Here is a 19,253-nt window from a genome sequence, read left to right as displayed (position 1 = left end):
GGCGAAAAGAAGTTGACAGTTGGCACTGATTTCGTTTTCGTGTTAAGTCCTCAACAACATCGGATCTTACATGAAGGTAGGAGTCACCTTTTAATAACAGGTGAACCCGGAAGTGGAAAAACGGCCCTTCTTTTAGCCATGTGTGAAAAGATTGCAGTTAATGAAGATGTCACCGAAATCTTATTCGTTTATGACGAAACGAAAACTCTATTTGAAAAATATTTAACAAGAATTTTAGACAAAATTTGCAACATTGCTAGGAAAAGCAAGGTTACAAAAGTGGGCATTCGACCGAACAGTTTGTTATCTTATGTCAATAAACTAGAAGAAGTTAGTCAAAATACTTTTATTAAAGGACAGTTTTTCTTCAAAAGTTTGCTTCCAAAAAACAACGTTCATCAAAATTTCAGGTATACTGAATTAACTCTAGTTTTATTTGTTTAGAAATTATGATTTAGATTTTGGCAATTTTAGAAAAATTATTTAATCTTTCTGACAGTTTTTTGATCTGCACAAGAACCAATATGGTTCCTCTCTTATAACAACCTTTCGTTGCCAAAAACACATTGATATATACTGAGTATACCCAGTATACTGTATATACTGAGTAAATATACGGAGCAGTACCGCTGTTTTCCGCACCCATGTATTAACATCAGGAAAAAAGTGAGTGCAACCAATTCCGACCCGCTCAAACTTTGGTATATAAGTCGGCAGTTTTGGCATTTTACAATCTAATCTGCAAAAACTAGTGACAAGACTAATTGACTCTAATCCTTCAATCTCGTCACTCTTTTCCGCACGTTTGATGGCGGCGGATACTATTCTTTTTAATTTTTTTCAGAAACCAATTTTGTTTTACCCGAGGTATTTTTACGAATTTAATAAGAAGAATTAATTAATAACTAAAACGTAACAACTCAAAGATCGGATAGTGAATAACAAATTTTACCTATTGAGATAATAAAGTAATAGTAAAAATCCGTGCGAAACACAGTGATATGATTCGGGGAATAGTCGCCTAGTTTTGTTATTGCTATCGTCGCTAGATTTTGCATAAAGGGCCTGCGCATTTTCACTGATCTCGGCAATTTTTTCTTAAAGCTCAAAAAACCAACAAATTGTAGAGTAGTTGAGAAAATTATTTGTAAAAAAAATAACGTTAATAACCATTAAATTATTAAAGCAAGAATTAAGCGAGAAAATGTTAGAATGTCGTTTGTTTCACATCAATAGACAGCTCTGACGAACACCGTTCAAATGGTCTATGGTTCTCAGTAACCATCGCAGTTCTTATCATGGAGTCTTTCAAAACATATTAAGATCACAACTGGAAACCTTTAATTTATAAAAAAGAATTCAAAAAGATAGCATCGACATGAAAGTTTTCCCAAAACTTTCTTAAGCCTCTGACACCTTTTGTCCTGCTACGTCATTCATAAAACTTTCACATGAACACAAGGTCTATATAAAAGTTAATTTAATGTAATAATGCATTACGTAAGCTCTGTTTGGTTTTTCTGAATTAAGTAAAAGTTGCTTGTATACCAATATCCAACAGTAGTCAAAGATTAAAGACAAGTGCTCATTTTCTCACAATCAAACGATATAGCAAAATTCATCAACTGTTGTTTTGGTGGAAATTTTTTGTTCGGCAGAAAATAGCAGAGTAGAGTTTAATATAAAATTTTAAAAGCAGAATTTTGGAACTATCAATCCTAGTGACAACAAAAAAAGACCATTGTATAGACATAGCGTAGCACAGAGAAACTTTTAACAGAATTCTCCATTTAGCCTTAATTTCAATTGCTTTATGAATATTTTAAATTTCTTAAGACGCCCAATTCCGAGAAGCTCTGTCGATAAATATTTGGTTAAACGATGATGTGGGAGCGGCTGAAAAGTTCTTAAAATTGCTTAATCCAAATGAGGATTGCGAGGGATCTTTTTGCAGCTATAGAACAGTTAAACTCTTTTCTATTGGTTCAATTTACATGACGCTAACTATGATGGAAAATAGATACTTTAATCGTGTGGAGCATTGAAGGTGTAACCGTGGAAAACAGTGACAAAGTCTTGTCGAACTTTTCAAAGGTTGCTCATAATTTTGTTTGTTGTTAGTAATGACGGATATTTCAATTTTGAACCAAATTTGATTTAAATTGCTTTACTAAAATCGTACATGAGCCTTGGAAATGATTAAAATTTTGAATGAATTTGCTGAAGAAAAATGTGTACGTTTTGTACCATAATGACATCATACAACAGAAAATTTTTATGAAATTGAAAGTATTTTGACTATAATAGAAGAACAAAAAAGCAATTATGTTTGATGAAATGAATCCGAAGCATTTTTCAGCCAAGCAAAAAGTATGGAAACCTTTGCTTGATTTCAATTATTGCTGGATATCTTTCACCGAAACTGGCGAACACTATACTGCTTTCAGCAACGGCGTCCAGCTTCCAAATAAATTCCAGATTGAAAATTTGAGCATTTTGTTTCGGAGTTCCAGTCACATCAGCAAAGTCACGCATAAACTGATACAACATGAAACGGGTTTTCTTCCTTTTCCGTCTAAAACTGTCAGAATTCCGGGGTGTTTTACAGCTGCACAGAAAGAGATAGCGCTTAAATATGTTGACAAAATTGACGAATTACAGTTTACGAGACAAAATGATTTATTAGAAGATAATTTTAGTGATAGATTGATAGTCATTTTAACAAAGCAGGAAATGCGCGAAGATTTTGATCTGGAGCAATTGAAAAACATATGGAATGCGACTGAAGTTGTTGTTCATACCAAAAAGGAAAACGTGGAAGATATTTCTGGCTCCGAATTCCAGTCAGTTTTGTTTATATTTGAAGGAAGTCTCTCCGATTTCAAGAAAACAATAACAACAGTTGCGTCTCGCGCACAATACGAAGTTGGTGTAATCATACTGAACGTTTCTCAATCAGATTTTGAGAGTTTCAACGAAGGTATTTTATCATATCTATCTGCAGATACGAGTGATTTTGTTGTTTTACTTGACCAAATGATGACAGATCCACCGACCAATAACGGATGGCTGCAGCCGAGGGATAAAGACTTGGGTCGTTGGTGGAATTGGTGGAATATTCGAATGAGGAAAAAGATGAGCACAGATAGAGAGAACACAATTGAGCATGTGAAGAGACAGTCTGTAGGCGTTAGATTGCAATTGGTTCATGCCTTTTCCAGTCTATTTTTGCATCCCTTGGATCAACTTACTCCATCTTCGGCAGCTAGTACGGGTGAGCAGCTACTCTCTTTTTCAAATTTTCCAAGCTACTCCTACAAATATTTAAAAAATGGTTTTCCAGCTCTATACCACAAGCGTGTTTAAAACGCACACCCCCCCCCTTCGCCCCCTTTTCCTAGTACTGTCTACATACCCCCAGGTTGACCACCTTAGACGAAACTTTGAAAACATACTAAGACTTATACGGTGCCGTGGAAAACTTACAAAATATAGTACGGTGCCGTTTAAGGCCGTATTAAGTTTTGTAAGATTTCAAAGGTATTGCTTTCAAACGTTATATTGTTCTGATATTAAACTCGATGGTCACGAAATTTTGCATCGAAACAGTTTGATATTACAAAACTTCTTGCTTCCCTGATAAGGCCGGGCCACCTTTAGAAACCTTCTTAGGTTTTGTTTTTTGAATACTTATTTGTCTCAGTATTCCGAGCTGTCTTAAAACATCAGTTCCATTAGATTCAAGTATAAGGAGACCACGCAAGTTCGGACAATCTGAGTCGATTTTTAATATAGCATTTACTTCATACCTGTCATTTTTTATTTAATTCTGGTACTGGGTATAAGTCTTCAAAACTCAGAAAAAATGACCTCACAAAGAACTGAACTGTAGTACGGCACCTTATTAATCTTGGTACGGTCTTAGTACGTTACCTTAGAAACCTTAGTACGGCAATACTACGGCCCGTAGAAAACTTAACAAGATCTTAGTACGGTTTTGATCAAAGACTTATACGGTGCCGTACTACGGCCTTACTAGGTTTAGTAAGTTTGGCCAACGTGGGCCATCAATGGAGTCTATGAGTTCAAAACTGTGGGAAATATAACGAGAAAGACCCCTAAAATGTTAATAGACCCCTAATGAAAGAACCACCAAAATGTTAAGATTTCAAACCATTCAATTTTTGACCAATAACTTTTGCTCGAGTAATATTCAGTAGATAGTGCTGGGTGTAAAAAAGGAAGTAACCGGGTTGCCTAACAAAACTGAAGTAAGGAGCGGGAAAAGTGTTGTTATTTTATTCATACCGCTGTTTCACAAGAGCAAAAAACGATAAAAATGATCAACCTCCTGTTAACTGTCAAATTTATTTACTATATCCGCTTTTAAGCATAGCTTAAGAGATAGGGAACCATCGAACCTAAACTTTGTGCACGCCGAAACATCCAACTTCAAACCATTCAATTCTTGAATTCCGAATTTGAGACGAGTGCAATACAACGATATTATAAACATTAACAGTAATTTTTTGTTCAGGTATATTTAACCGTATGATTATAATTTTAATTTACTTGTTGCAAAAAAAAATAAAATTTGAACAAAAAAATGAGATACCTAACATCAGAAGAGGAGTCTGTTGAACAGGAAGCACTATCTAGAACAAGACATTCAAAACAAGCACTCCAAAAATTCATTCAATTAAAACTCAGCATTTTATGTGCTAAAATGGTTTGATTTTTGATTAAAAATAAATCTATTAAAATAACTTCTCATCGTCCTAACTAAACGAGGGTGATAACAAAACAGTGCACTCTTCTATCAATCATGCCAGACCTAAAATAAAGCCTCCTCTTTTTTCCCCGTATAACAATTCCAATTCCAAAATGCAAGACTTCGAAGGTAGTCATTTTATCAGCAGGCCTTTCTTTTTGCTTGATATATATTCCATACAAAACTATTTTGAACTATTTTTTTCTTTCTGATGAAACCCAATGTCACCTGAAACAGATCTATGAAAATAAAATTGCAGAAATAACATCTTGACAATTATTAAAATTCATCAGATTTTCTAATTCAACAGACCGACATACAGAAAAAGAACATATTGCTTTACTTCTTGGAGGTGGGGTCTGTAATTTTACACATAACCACTTTCCATTTGTTCTCTCTAATAATTAGGTGTACTGAAAAAGTTTGAGAGGCTGAGCCCAACAAGAATGGTGAGAAGATGATATTTATAAAGCTCGAAAGAATTTCTCTTCTCTGGAAAATTGATTATGCTGAAATTTTATGGAAAGGACCTTTTTTGAGTAAAAAAATTGACAATGTAAACTCAAAGTTAACCCCATGTTAACCAAGGTTGAGGTGCCAGACCGAAAGTCGGTTTGTCCAGACCGTCCCAGACGGAAAGTGCCTATGTCCAGACTTTCATGCGTTCGAAATTTTTCGTGCGTTCAACGTGCGTTAAAACTCCCCATGTTCAGAATTTCGTATGTTCAAAATTACCTATGTCCAGATTTTCGTGCGTTCCAAACGAAAATTCGTGCGCTCCAAATTTGATTATTTGTGCGTTCATGTCCAGACTATCATGCGTTCAAACCAAAAATCGTGCGATCCAAAATTGATATTCTGTTCGTTTTTGAACAAAATCGTGCTGTCAAAAGAACTATGTCCAGACTGTCGTGCGTCAACAATTGCCTATGTCCAGACTTTCGTGTGTTCCAAACCAAAGCTGGTACGCTCCTATATTTACAATTGTCACAAAAATTTACTTGTTTTGTTACTCTTCTCCTTTTTTGTAGATAGAGTTTGAACCTGGTTTTTTACCTAGTGCTCTTCTCAAAATCTTCCATAGCTGGTTGCTTGTAACTCCGCCGTAAACGGTCACCGGCCCGGTTGAGAGAAGGAGGAGGGGAGCACACCCAAAACATACTTGAAAATCTCAACAATTTGTTTGTTATTTTAACTGTTGATATTTTCCGACAGTACTTCACCTATTTTACCTATTTTAGCTCTCGAAGCATCCTCTGATCTGATTTTCGTGCGTTCAAAGTTGCCTTTGATCAGACTTTCGTGCGTTCAAAGTTTTCTATGTCCAGACTATGGTTCTTTTTTTTCACAGATCGAGCCAGCATTTTGTCGATAGAAGAGGTAAAGGATGACGTCACGCTCACTTCCCTCAATCTGATTTACTGTAGTGTGTTGTCGCGAAATACAGAAACGGTTTCAAAATGTGTTCAGATGCTTCGTGATCGCAACTTACTATCACACGAGTTAAACAAAGGGTACCCACATGAAAGTATAATCGCTATTTTAGTAGTGGAGCATCAATTTTTACAAATCGAATCTTTGAGAATAATTCTCGATTGTATTATGACTGAAAATTCGTCTCTTTCGCCGCAGTTCAAACTTGAAAAATATTTCGAGTACAGTTTGGAGAACAAACAAGCAGATTTATTTATTTTACTATTTTCTGACACTGAGAAATGTAACGTTTTCTTCATGGAGTATCTTGAATTTGATCATGGTGATACTGAAGAAGAAAGAGTGAAAAAATACTCAAAGTGGGGTGGAAATCTACTGTTCAACGCATTGCAGATGTTGACTTATAAAGAGACAGTGAAGGTTGATGCAGTTGAAATGGGTATTGGGGTGTTGGAGAGGTACCGAGTCCTCAAATACGAACTTGGTCGGGTGCTCGAAGGCCAGACACTTTTACAGTGGTCAATGCACTACGATTGTAAGTAATCCGTCATGTTTCATTGAGTTTGTTTTAAAAAACGACAAAGAAATCCCCCAGTGAAACGAAACTTGATACATCTTGATAGGAAACATACTAAATCTTGGTATACTTTGGTAAATATACTTAAATTAAACAGTTGTAAATTTGTAATATAAATTTAAAAACGTTTGTTTGGCAGTTTTTGATTCTTTTAACCAAAATAAGTTAGTGCGTAAACATAGATGAGGTCATCATTGCAGGGAAGAATTGATTATTTTTTGAATTTTAGATAACGGAGATGAGAAACAAATGCGTCCTCTGAAAATGATAATAGAGGCAGGATTCTCACGCGACCTTTTACTGCATGAATACGAGACCGATACGGGAAAGAAAGAAAACGTATTAGATATTGCGATCAACAAAAAGGACAAGTTGGCTGTTATTGATTATCTCCTATCAGATGACGAGAGGCGAAAAGTATTTTTATCGAGTGATAAAAGGCAAAACTATTTATCATACATAGAACAAATTAGTGAAACATCGGAAGATAAAAAACAGCCGACAAATCATGAAAATTATCTGCAATGATATTTCAATCATATTGAAGAACGACAAATTTGCAGAGAAAATTTGGGAAAAATTCTGAAGTGGATCATTTCTGACGTTCCAGAAGGGAATCGGGTTGTAAAAAATTGTCCAAGATTGGTCTTAACATTTTCAGACCGTTCCAGACTTTCGTGCCTTCAGAGATGTTTGTGGGCTTTTACTGCAATTAAAGTACGAGTTGACTAATTCATACAAACAGCCAAATGTATCTGTACCGAGATGGACAGCCACTATTATTGAACGCTTCTAGTCTTAACGAGATTCAGATAAATATCATGAAACAATCTAAACTGGAAATCCAGTTAGCAAAATTTCTTAAAAAATCTGCCAAAGTAACTTTGCTGAAGCTCCAAAAAATGCTAAATTGATACTGAAAATGTGAAAACGTAATATATATTCGTTTATACTCATTTATATTCATATTTTTTATATTAATATATTTGTATTCACGTCGTCAAGTTGTATATAAAAACTTTAAATCTTAAAGGAACATGATTCGTTCCAAAGCTCCAATGCATTGACATATGACATATATGCTATGCATATAGTACTATATCCAAATGGGATGAAAAGTAATTTAAGACGCAAAATGAACATAAAAATAAAGAGGAACCACACTTCGACACTTCAAAGTCATAGGGCTAGTTTTGGGTATATATGCTGTGGGAGACCCGATTTATTATTGTAGAGTATTCAACCAAATATTGTACAAGACAAAAATATGGCATAAATTTATGTGATGAGTCTTTGTGATGAGTTACTATTACAGCCATATTACAATATCTGAAATGTTAAAACTAAAAACAAAATCCAACTAAAGCCTTTGAGGAGAGCTCTCTTGAAGAATGTCTTTCTTTCTAGCTTTTTTCATAAATTCAACACACCCTGCTTCTAAAAATGAAAAACGGAATAAAAATTTATTTGTTTTCAAAATTCATATGTCTCTCATTATGTGAGTGAAAACACTGGATAGGTTACCACTTAGAGTAAATCATTATTTAAAGAATTAAAGTGTGCAAAAGTCCTCTATTTAGAGAAATTCAAACTATATTATTTTTTTCCTCATGCTCGGATTCCGGATACAGCATTTTTGATTTTTTAAAATTAATTGCAATAAAAAATCTTGGGGCAATTTATAACGCAAATTTTCACTGAGCTGAAATTCTCACTGCATCAGGTGTCGGGCCCTAATCCTACAGCGCAAATAAATTTAAGATATATTTTATGAAATGGTTAGTAATGTACAAGCCGACTCCAGGTTACTGAAAGATTAGTGCAAATTTGTTGAGAAACCGTATCTATTTAGTTAATAGTCTTTTATATGCCAATACAAGGTATAACTCCAAGCAAGAGCGGTTGGTTATCTTGTAAGATTCTGACTGATTCTTGTATGAATTGATTTTCAAGTAGGTCATGCATGTTCTTTCAGAAAACTGGCTATAATACCATATCTGCCAGAAAATTTTATCTTCTAACATCTGATGCAAATGTGGCTATCTTGTACAATTCTTGCAAAGACAACATAGTCCATTCCGGTTGAGCTCTAATTTGATAGGCCGATTTTTAAGCATTGTTTTCTGATCAAACTATTTGACGTTCAGCAGGGCAGCTTTCAATTTTTCTACTACCGTCGATAAATTACTACCTTCTATTTCTATTCCCATTTCCTGAAAGCAGCTCTCGATTTAAAGGCAGTTTTATGCTCATCTGCTGTTTTATGCTCATCGGCAGTTTTATGCTCATCTGCGGTAAAAGTTGTATGCTCATCTGCTATATGACTGGAGGGGGGGGGGGGGTCCGGACCCCCCTGCAAAGAACTTTACCAGCGAAAAACTGATTTTCTCTCAGTGAAATCAAGTTTTTTGTTTAAGTTTCACCAGTCTGAAAGATTTTTCTTGTGATACGTTGACTGGTGAAACTTAAACAAAAAACTTGATTTCACTGAGAGAAAATCAGTTTTTCGGTGGTAAAGTTCTTTGCAAAGGGGGGTGTCTGGACCCCCCTCCCTCCAGTCATATAGCAGCTGCCGGTTGCTGGTGTGCTGGTGTTAAGGCAGCCTAGAGCAGTTCCTCATATGCTTGACGGTGAAAACTCATTTTCTATAGAACTAAAAATTTTCTTATAAGGCCTCAAACTTGAAAAAAATTCAAAAATTTCAAAAATTTTTTGAAATTCTAAAATGGTCTGAAATGGATTTTGCGCTATAAAAGAGCACTCAAAAGTGATTTTTTGTAGACTTCACTTTTTTCACCTATGCAGTATGGGGGGTCGAAACTGGAAAATTTCAATTACTTGAGAAAAATTTTTCAAAATTTTTCGAAGTTCAGAAATGGTCTGAAATGGATTTTGCACTATGAAAGAGGACTCAAAACTGATTTTTTGTTGACTTGAAAATTTTCTCAGATAAGATCTCTACTATAAAAAATTGAAAAATTTTCTTGAATAAAAGTCATTTTGTTAACTTGAATTTTTTCATATACAAAAAGCAACTTTTGTTCATTTAATTGCTTTTCCGTTTGAGAATCAGCATGACAACCATTGCGACCATAGATTTGAAAAACTTTCATGAAATTTACAAACAAATAATAGTTGACTACTCAGAATATAGTGAACGATTTGTATACTTTTTGGCAGCATGTCATTATCTGGACCCAGACATTAACTTGGAAATAGTTCTCAAGTTGAGACCATATGGTGGACTTATTGGTATAGACAACTCCTCGTTAGACACTTACTTGAAGTCTTATAATTTCCTTCAATTACATGCAATACTTCATGACGCTTCAGGGTTTATTGCAGAGCATAGTCAGAAAGGCCCTGGATATTCCTACGTATTACCATGTCCAATCACAAATGCTTATATTGGTCACATGACTGGTCTAACGTTTTGCCTTTTCGTGAAAACGCTTAAAAGGAATTTGTTTAATTTGCTGGAATGTTGAATTCTGAAGTTGTTGTCTTAGATTTTGAAGGTTTTTGTTACAAAGAGTCCAGTTTTATAATTAAAGAGTTATCGATTTGCTCAAACAATTATTCAGACCCAATCTTATTTCTCCCACCACTGCCATACAATTCTCTTTCCGCTAGTGAGAGGAAATCTCATCAGTGGGTTAGTAGGTTCTTACACGGTTTATCTTGGAGCACTGGCAGTTATCCTTACTGGTTTCTATCCCAAATCTTTATCGCAATTAAACTTCGTTTTCCATCCGGAAAGTTTTATGCAAAAGGAAAAGAGAAATCAGAATCACTACAAACCCTATTGCAGAAGGAAGTTGTAGTTTTGGACACTCTTTTTTGCCCAAAAGTTGAAGAAATTTCTCATCCGATTAAACATTTTACTTGTGCTTTGCACTCTTTCAACTTACCCGAGAAACAAAAGAAAAAACATTGTGCTAAAAGAAAAGCACAATTGTATTTCTATTGGCTAACATTGCCCACCAATGAGCCGTCGCGTGGAGAAGGTAGCTCCTTCAGTTCTTCAAGTGAATTTATCTCCAAGTTGGACAGTTTGCAGTTGCATAACGAATGATAATCAAATAACTCTATCTTTGGTCAGAGAGGAAAAAATAGAATCACGGGGACAATCTATTCTGAGGAAACAACAAATTGTTTGCAACATAGCTGAGGTTGAGACGCTGAAGAAATATCTTTCACTGCTCGAATATTTTCAAATGTACCATGTCTTTACAAGAGAAAATGAAAAGACTGAAACTAACCCCTTTACCTATTCACAAGTCGTCAGCACCGGTTCAAGTGACCCTGGACGACGAAAGTCTCCCTGATCAAATAAAGCAGGTTGTCAGCAAAGTAAATGTGGAGTCAATTGTCTACTATGCAAGAGATTATTGCACGCAATCGAACTACAAATTGACTTACAAGAAGGAAGACTAAGACTCTAGATATACTACATATGAATTTTTTATGGTTGAGAGAGGTACTAACAAAATAATGAGCTAACACAAAAACTGATGTTTTAATTCATTTTTGATCAAAACGTCTTTAAAAATGAGTGATAAAGAAGACCAGATAGATTCCCCTGCTGGAATAGGTTTGAATGATTTAGTTTTCAATGAAGAAAATCAAGAGAGACGCTCATGGAAATTTTGTAACTCTAGTCTACCACGATCAGAAGTAGTGTATTTTACTCAAATCGTAATCATACTGTTTCTTATTGGTGTGTCTTTGATCAAACTTGTGTTTTTTCATCTTGATTGTGAAGAGTCAACATTTTGGTTTTCATTGCTTTCATGCACAGTTGGCTACGCGCTTCCTAATCCGAAGCTATGAACAAGAATATTTCAACAAGTGATAGACTATTCATGGCTGTTTGTGGGCCGTCAAGCTGTGGTAAAACTGAGCTCATATTTCAAATGTTACTGAGAAACACCTTTTATCCAAAATTTAAATCTATTTACTACTTTTATCAACACGAGCAACCAAAGTTCAGCTCTATAGAGCGTAACTTGAACATTTTTTTCACAAAGTTTCCTGGATTTGATTTCATTTCACAGCTGGAAAACTGTCTGCTTGTTTTTGACGATTCTTGCGAGGAAATTTTCAATGACAAAGAATTTTCGAAACTCGCAACTGCTGGACGTCATAGAAATATTAGCTTCATTTACGTTAAGCATAACTTATTCCAACAGAGTAAATGGTCAAGAACAATTGATCTCAACACAACCCACATTATTTTGTTCAAATCACCTAGAGACATACAGCAGATCACCTATATTGGTAAACAGCTAAACAACACAAGTTTTTCAAAAGAAATTTACGAATTAGCAACAAAATTACCCTTTGGACACTTACTCATAGACTTGGATCCAAAAACTTCAGACTCCTTGCGTTATTGTTCAAATATTGTACAACCAGGTCCAACAATTTTTTATCTACCTTCCTCCAAAGCGGTTATTACTGATTTGACAGATGAGAGAGATAGAGTTATGTATGCTAAAGCAAATGCTCGAGCTGTCTGATAGTAATATCAGAAAGTTCCTCAAAGAAGCACCAAATAGTTTTATAAATTTTCTGTGTGAGTGTTTGCTCAATGTAATTAATGGCAATGTTCCAGTCAACAAACAGTTATTAACTAAACAAGAGGACTCATTTATGCAGTTATTATCAAAGGAAACAAGTCTGAAGAAAAAAACGATTTCATTTAGCAAGAAAATCAGAACTTATCAAGGCAATAAGCTTCTCGTGCTATCTTTACTTAAAAGTCAAATAATGCATGCAGAAGAATTTGTTTTGATCCCCAAGAGGTTGTTCATATCGAAAAATCCAGCCAAGGAAAAAATTTTTGATAATCCAGTATATCAACAAAAAGCCACTCAGTTATCGCTCCTACAAAGATCTAATCCAAATTTTGAGCAGAGCAGTGGAAAAAAAGATGCTGACACAAGCACTGATAGACTGATCACGAGAACAAGAGTATTGGTGATGGAAAATTGATCCCGATGATGTAAAATTGGAATCATTTGTTAGTGATGACAGTGAAATCGAACCTGTAGTGAAAAAACTAAAAGATTCAGCCTTTGACTCAATAATGCTAGAACTAAAACTAATGGATGAAAATAAAACAAAAAGAGCAGCAATTATCCTGAAAAAAATTTTTGATTCCGATACTGTTTCTATTAGTGAAGAGAATAATGTTCTCCATATTGAAGATGAACCTCAAGGAGTGAAGGTGACAAATTTCTTGTACAATTTACAACAACCTACCAAAAAAATTGACGTGCAAAAGTATTCCAGAATATTGAGTGAACTTGATATAGCAGCGCACTTGGTTTACAATACTCATGCAAAAAAAGTACTCAATGAGTTTTACAGCGAAGCAGAGGAAGAGCAACCGACTTGAAAACAAAAGCAGCAGCAGCAACAAAAACAACCAAGAGAAGGATCTGAAACAAAAGAAAAGAACGCAAAACCAAAAGTCGATGAGAGCAAAAAGAAGACAGACAAAAATAAGAGTAAAAAAGATTGGGCTCTCTATAGATGATTTGAAGAAACTTGACAACCTCTATTTAAAAGGACCTGCGTCATTTGGAAACGCAAAAAGACTGCAAAATTTGAGTAAATTATCAATTATCAAGTAAAAATGTATCAGGAAACGAAACCATCTTTCACCAAATATCGTTCACGTCGCCTCAGATTTCCAAGGCTTAAAGTAATTGTCAACGACCTAAATGAGATCTGGTCCGTAGATTTAGCATTTGTTGATAAACTTGCAAAGTACAACCGTGGTGTAAGATACCTTCTTGTTGCAGTTGACCGTCTCTCAAGATATCTCAGGGTTGAACCACTAAAAACAAAATATGCTACAGAAACTGCACAAGCTTTCAAAAAGATGGTCAAACATAAACAACCTAAAAAAGTTTGGGTTGATGATGGCACGGAGTTCCTCGGTGCTTTCAAAGACCTTTGCAGCAAACGCGGAATTCATTTATACAGTACGTTTCATGAGAAAAAGTCTGCTTTTGCTGAACGAAATATACGTTCCCTCAAGAATATAATATACAGATACTTAGAAGATTTTTATTAAAAACTATCAATTCTAGAGTTAATCGAACAATCAAACTTGCTCCAAACAAAGTCACAAAAAAAGACGTTCCGCGGCTTGTATCGTTGATCGCGAATACAACATTTTCTCAAAAACCAAAATTTTTTGTTGGTGATCTTGTACGAATACTGAAAAAGGAGGAGACGTTTGGAAAGGGTTACAAACAGTCTTTTACAGACGAGATTTTTGAGATTTCGTCCATCCCAACATTGAACCCTCCAACGTACTCTCTTATTGATACCGATAAAGAAATTATTCAGGAAAAATTCTATCAACCCGAACTCCAATTAGTACGAGAATCTCCTTTGCAAAATGGCAAGTAAACATTTTGAAGATGAATTTACGGTACATGTAATCTCCTCCGCTTCGATGGAGATCTTTGATCAAAACACCTTGGCTTCATTCAGAAACATTTCGATGATGAAAAACAACTGTCGGGAGACTGGAGAGTAGCTTTGAGTGAAATTATTTTTCCAACAAAAATAGAACACATCACAAACGGGGTCCTAACTTCTTACAGTTTGGGTGGTTTAGAAGATCACCAACGGAATAGCTCTGGAGCCAATGTCATATCACGTCCATACAACGGTGAGCGATTAGCTTTCATGCCAGGAACTTTTGCTACTGTGCCACAGTTGTTAGCTACCATTAAAAGAACTGTTGGTTTACCAAATTTTTCTTTCAGAGAAATAAAAAGTTCCGGTAAATTTGAAATTGTCTTTGGAAAATACGAGGGAATTACGTTTCCAAGCGATGAAATTCCTAGCATTATTGGTTTCAAGGGTGTCCCTGATGGACGAGGAACACACATTGGGTACAAAACGGACACAACTGCAAATAAACTGATGAAAAAAGATGATGCCAAGGCTTTTATGGGTGACTTTCCAGCTGATCTGTGCGCCGGGAAACATTTGATATTCATTTATACAAACAATATTGAGTATCAATACGTTGGCGATGCGAAAGCACCTTTATTACGAGTCATTGATTCAAAACAACGGTTGAAAAACGGTAGCATCTGCGAGCTTGAACCAACACGCAGAATAGTTTTTTCGAATTTGGACTACAAAAAACTTCTCTCAAATACGATTCAGTCATTTTCTATAGATCTAAGCACCGAAACAGGTCAATTAGTCCCCTTTTCAGGGACCGGTAAAGTCATTCTGACGTTACAGTTCAAAAAATTTGGTGAGTAAAAGCAATGGAATCTTACTACACCAATCAAGCATCTGCATTGCCTTATTTTTCGGGGCATTATAGGCAAAGAGGTAGCGGCTTTGGAGATTTGGCAAGTGGTATTGGAAGAATCGCTCTACCTCTTGCAAGAAAATTTATTATACCAACAGCAAACTGTGTTGGGAAAGAACTTCTGTTACAGAGCGTACTAGAGTTAATGGACGTCGTCAGTAAAAAAATCTCCAAAACAAGCGCTGAAAAACACGATATCAAATACAGTCAAAAAGCAAACAGGAGGTTCATTGGCACTGCGAATGAGACAAAGACGAATGAATCGTAGACGATCTAAACGCTCAGGTTCAAAAGCGAGAAAAGGTAGCAAAAAAAGAAAGGTAGTCATTTCAAAACACAAACAGCCAAAGAGAAGTCGGTCGGATTTCTTTGCCAAAGTTAAAGATGGTCGGTAAAATGTTACCAACAGAGGCAACACATAGTTCCTTGGATTTATTTGAAAAACCAGCGCCTCTTGTAACTTTTGATGGCAGCTTTTGTCAAAAAGTAGGACCAGTTTACAGTCCTAATGGACCATGCTTGAGTTTGAGGTTGCCGGAGACAGAAATAATTTTATTGATCTGCAAAAAATTTTCCTTGAAATCAAATGCAAGATAGTTCAGGCATCTGAAGCTGATTTAAAATATGATGCTGGAGCTGCGGCAGATGTAACTAAAACAGACGCTCCTTACTTTTGTAATAATGTTTTACATTCACTCTTTTCTGACTCTACAGTATCAGCCAACGGATTAAAAATTTCAAATGCGAATGGAAATTATGCTCAAAAAAGTTTCATTGAAACCGATTTTTGTCACAACAAAGACGCAAAAGCTACTTGGTTGGCTTGCCAAGGTTATTCGTACGAGGATAATCCTGGAGCGATAGCAACAGCTGAAGTTAACAGACGAAAAGCTTTGGTTAGACAATCTGCTGAATGTACTTTTTATGGAACAGTGGCAGTAGATTTTTTTACATGCGATCGTCATCTTTTGAGTGGAGTCAGTCTGCGAATTTCGTTTCGACGATCAATAGATGATTTTGTTATAATTTCTGACGATGCTGGAAAATCATACAAAGTGAAAATTATTGAAGCTAATTTGTATGTGAGAAAAATGACGCTGAACGATGACGTGGTCTCTGCAATTGAAAAAATTTACTATCAAGCCCAGCGTCCTATCCTTACTTGGAAACTATAACAAAAACATTTCTTGCTTCCACTGGTTTACAAAGTTGGAAACAGGAAGATGTATTTAGCAGGGAGCCTATTCGACGTCTTGCCATTTGTCTTAACACAAATGAAGCTTTCTTAGGAAGCAAACAACTCAATCCCTTTCACTTTCGTAAATTTAATCTGGAGCAAATTTGTATTTACCGAAATGGACTCCCCGTTGCTGACAGCCCAATTAATACAGCTGACGTAAAACGTTTGTACTTCAACACAAGGTCAGATTTAGCCTATATTGACCATGGACATGGAATAAGTTTGTCTGAATGCCCCAACCATTTTATTATGGTGTTTGATCTCACCAGCACCCAGCAGGCGTCTCATGACTTTATTCACCCTGAACTTACTAATTGTTCAATATCAATTGAACTTAAGTTTTCAGCCGCCTTGCCCAGTAATATTGAAATTTTTATAATTGGTGAAAAAGCAAGCACAATTTTTATCGATTCTGCCCGAAGAGTTTCAAAAAATCATATTCTTACAAATTGATGGATGAAAACCAAATAAACAACTTCGTTCAAGGATGTAAGCTTTTAAAGTACAAGTTCGTCGGTGTCTTCGCAGCTGACAATTTCCCTGTTAATCTATCTCACAACAAATTCATTATAGTGAATGTATCAACTTCTCAGTCAATTGGAACACATTGGACACTTATTTGTCGAAAAAATGGAGAATATGTTTTTGCGGATCCGTTGGGACAAAATCTAACTTCATATAAACATATACACAATAGATTTATTTCCTCTGCTGTTGATTTTCGAACTGTGTATGAATTGCTAAGAAACCAGCCTATTCAAAAACCAAACTCAAAAATGTGTGGTTTATTTTGCATTTATATTGCTCATTATCTTTTTGGTGAAAAAGAAATTGTAAAGATGAGTGATGTTGATTTGATACGTTTTGCGCTTCATATGATGCTCTAACATTACTAACATGATTTGATGAAATAATTTTCAAAACTTTATTTTTTCTTCAAAAACTAAGCGTACACACAAAACATCATTGTCAATGTTTAATTTTCCATAGCCACTCATAAAAATATCCATTATTTGACAGAAAGCACCTGCATGAGGACCATACAAAATGTTTTCAAATCTCTTTAGAGTTTCAGTAGATAAACAGTCAGTTTGTATTTGCTGATTTGATGTTTTCTCAACATTACCCAGAGATTTGTAAGCAGCAATTCCATTTTGGCGGTGATTTTTGCTCGGGACATTGCTCAAATTTGGTAAACGCTTCTGAATGGCGGTTGCTTCTCCTTTTGTTGGCGGTGCTGAACCGTTGTATTCCAAAGCTAGCATTAGTTTTTCTAAAATCTCTCCATTTGTTTCCACTGTGGTCCCGTTTGAAAAAAAAAGTTTTGAAGATTGTGTACAAACAAGGAACAGCATAAAGTTTATTTCGTTTCATTATTTCCGTAGAAACGTCAGACACATCAAACAACACATGATAATGGTTAGAGGGTAACGCTTCACAATAGTCGTTTTCAAAATGCATGCATGCAGCGTAATTCCTGGCAAACATTGAAGATGGTTTCTCTTCAGAGACAAAAAACCTGGAATTCTTTTGAAATTGTTTAAAGTAAGCAGGTGAGCGCTCATACATAGCTTCCACCATATTGTCAAACGATTCTTTTATTCGGATATTTCGTGCTTGTCGCCTTTTTGCTTCAACTTTGGTTTCTTTGCTGTTGGTGCCTTAGCTGTTATATCAGTATCTTTAGAATTGTTAGCAATGGCTCGAATCTTTTGAGATTTTTTCATCAGCTTTTCAAACTCTTCAAGTGTTAGTGTTATTCTTTGTTGAAATTCGTAGTCATGTTCAGCTTTTTTGAATAATTTTAAAAAAACGTAACTTCCAGTTTTTTCATAAGACTTAATCGTTGCTCTGATCAAACGTTTTTCACTTTTGGAAACCACAAAATGAGCGTCACCAAACTCGGCGTCTTTCTCAGCTGTAAATGGCATTGTACAATTCTTTGCCTAATTTTTTTTGTCAAACTGTTTTCAATTGAAAATGAAATACCAATGAATCTCTATGGAAATCAAATTTAAACACATTTTACAGAAATGTGTGAGCTAAAATTAGAATTCTTCAACTGATAAGAAAAACGGGTAAAAAAAACGTTTACCTGCATGGTAGCTGTATGTTTAGCTACATGTTTAGCTAACAGAAATATTAATTGCAAACTGCCATGTGTCAAAAACATGTATCTCTATAGTATCTACAACAAACAGCGAGATTGATTTGAACACAAACACACACACAAATGTATAAAATTATAGAAATATTCTTCACCTGATAAGAATAGTGTGTAAAATATAACTTTAACCTACATGATAGCTGTATGTTTAGCTAAATGGTTAGCTAACAGACACAGTAACCGCAAACTGCCATGGGTCAGACACATGTATCTCTGTATTTTCAACAAACAACTAGTTTTACGTTTGTTCAATAAATAAAACTTTATTATAAGGTAGAGTAACCTGGGGGTGTGTCAGCAGATTATAATTGGGAGTGGAGCTAATAAATGAAACCTATATTTTCTTGAAGTTCTTCAACAGTATAGAAACAATTTAAAATCAACAATTGCACATACGTGCACAGAGAAAATGTCATTTGGTTTGAATTTTGTACACTTAATTATTTCTTTCTTTTCTCAATTTTTGTAACGCCAAGAAATTACATAAAAGCGTACTTGCTGTTTCACTTTTCAACTTTAAAAAGTACCCTACCAAAAACAAGAAAATAATGTCTTATTATATCCTCACAGAAGAAAAAAATTCTTGGGAACGAACTTTGGTGTATCAAACACACCACGAGAACTTCTTAGTGGTTGTCCAGCAGAAGCGATACAACGAGAAAGATGAATGGAACATCCTCAACCATTGCCTGCTCCCGAAAATATTTGTCA

At 35.3% G+C, this 19,253-nt stretch overlaps 1 protein-coding gene across 1 annotated transcript; it reads left to right on the top strand.

Annotated features, from left to right (window-relative positions):
* Positions 1 to 313: 313 nt before the first annotated feature.
* On the top strand, positions 314 to 7,594 carry LOC142338717 (uncharacterized). Its single transcript, XM_075388598.1, has 4 exons — positions 314 to 330; positions 2,308 to 3,274; positions 6,123 to 6,740; positions 7,012 to 7,594. Exons 2-4 carry the CDS (start codon positions 2,326 to 2,328, stop codon positions 7,308 to 7,310), a joined length of 1,866 nt encoding a protein of 621 aa, XP_075244713.1. The 5' UTR covers positions 314 to 330; positions 2,308 to 2,325; the 3' UTR covers positions 7,311 to 7,594.
* The last annotated feature ends 11,659 nt before the right edge of the window (positions 7,595 to 19,253 follow it).

This window comes from Convolutriloba macropyga, chromosome 4 (genome assembly GCF_964194025.1).
Source record: "Convolutriloba macropyga chromosome 4, txConMacr16.3, whole genome shotgun sequence".
Classification (NCBI taxonomy): Eukaryota; Metazoa; Xenacoelomorpha; order Acoela; family Convolutidae; genus Convolutriloba; species Convolutriloba macropyga.
The sequence above is the reverse complement of the archived record's forward strand: the minus strand, read 5'-3'. Positions and strand labels throughout refer to the sequence as shown.

Excerpts from the sequence above, each read along its gene's own strand:
- LOC142338717 (XM_075388598.1), top strand. The coding sequence starts at position 2,326 with ATGTTTGATGAAATGAATCCGAAGCATTTTTCAGCCAAGCAAAAAGTA. Across the intron at positions 3,275-6,122 it reads ATCTTCGGCAGCTAGTACGG|ATCGAGCCAGCATTTTGTCG; the intron begins GTGAGCAGCTAC and ends TTTTTTTCACAG. Across the intron at positions 6,741-7,011 it reads GTGGTCAATGCACTACGATT|ATAACGGAGATGAGAAACAA; the intron begins GTAAGTAATCCG and ends TTTGAATTTTAG.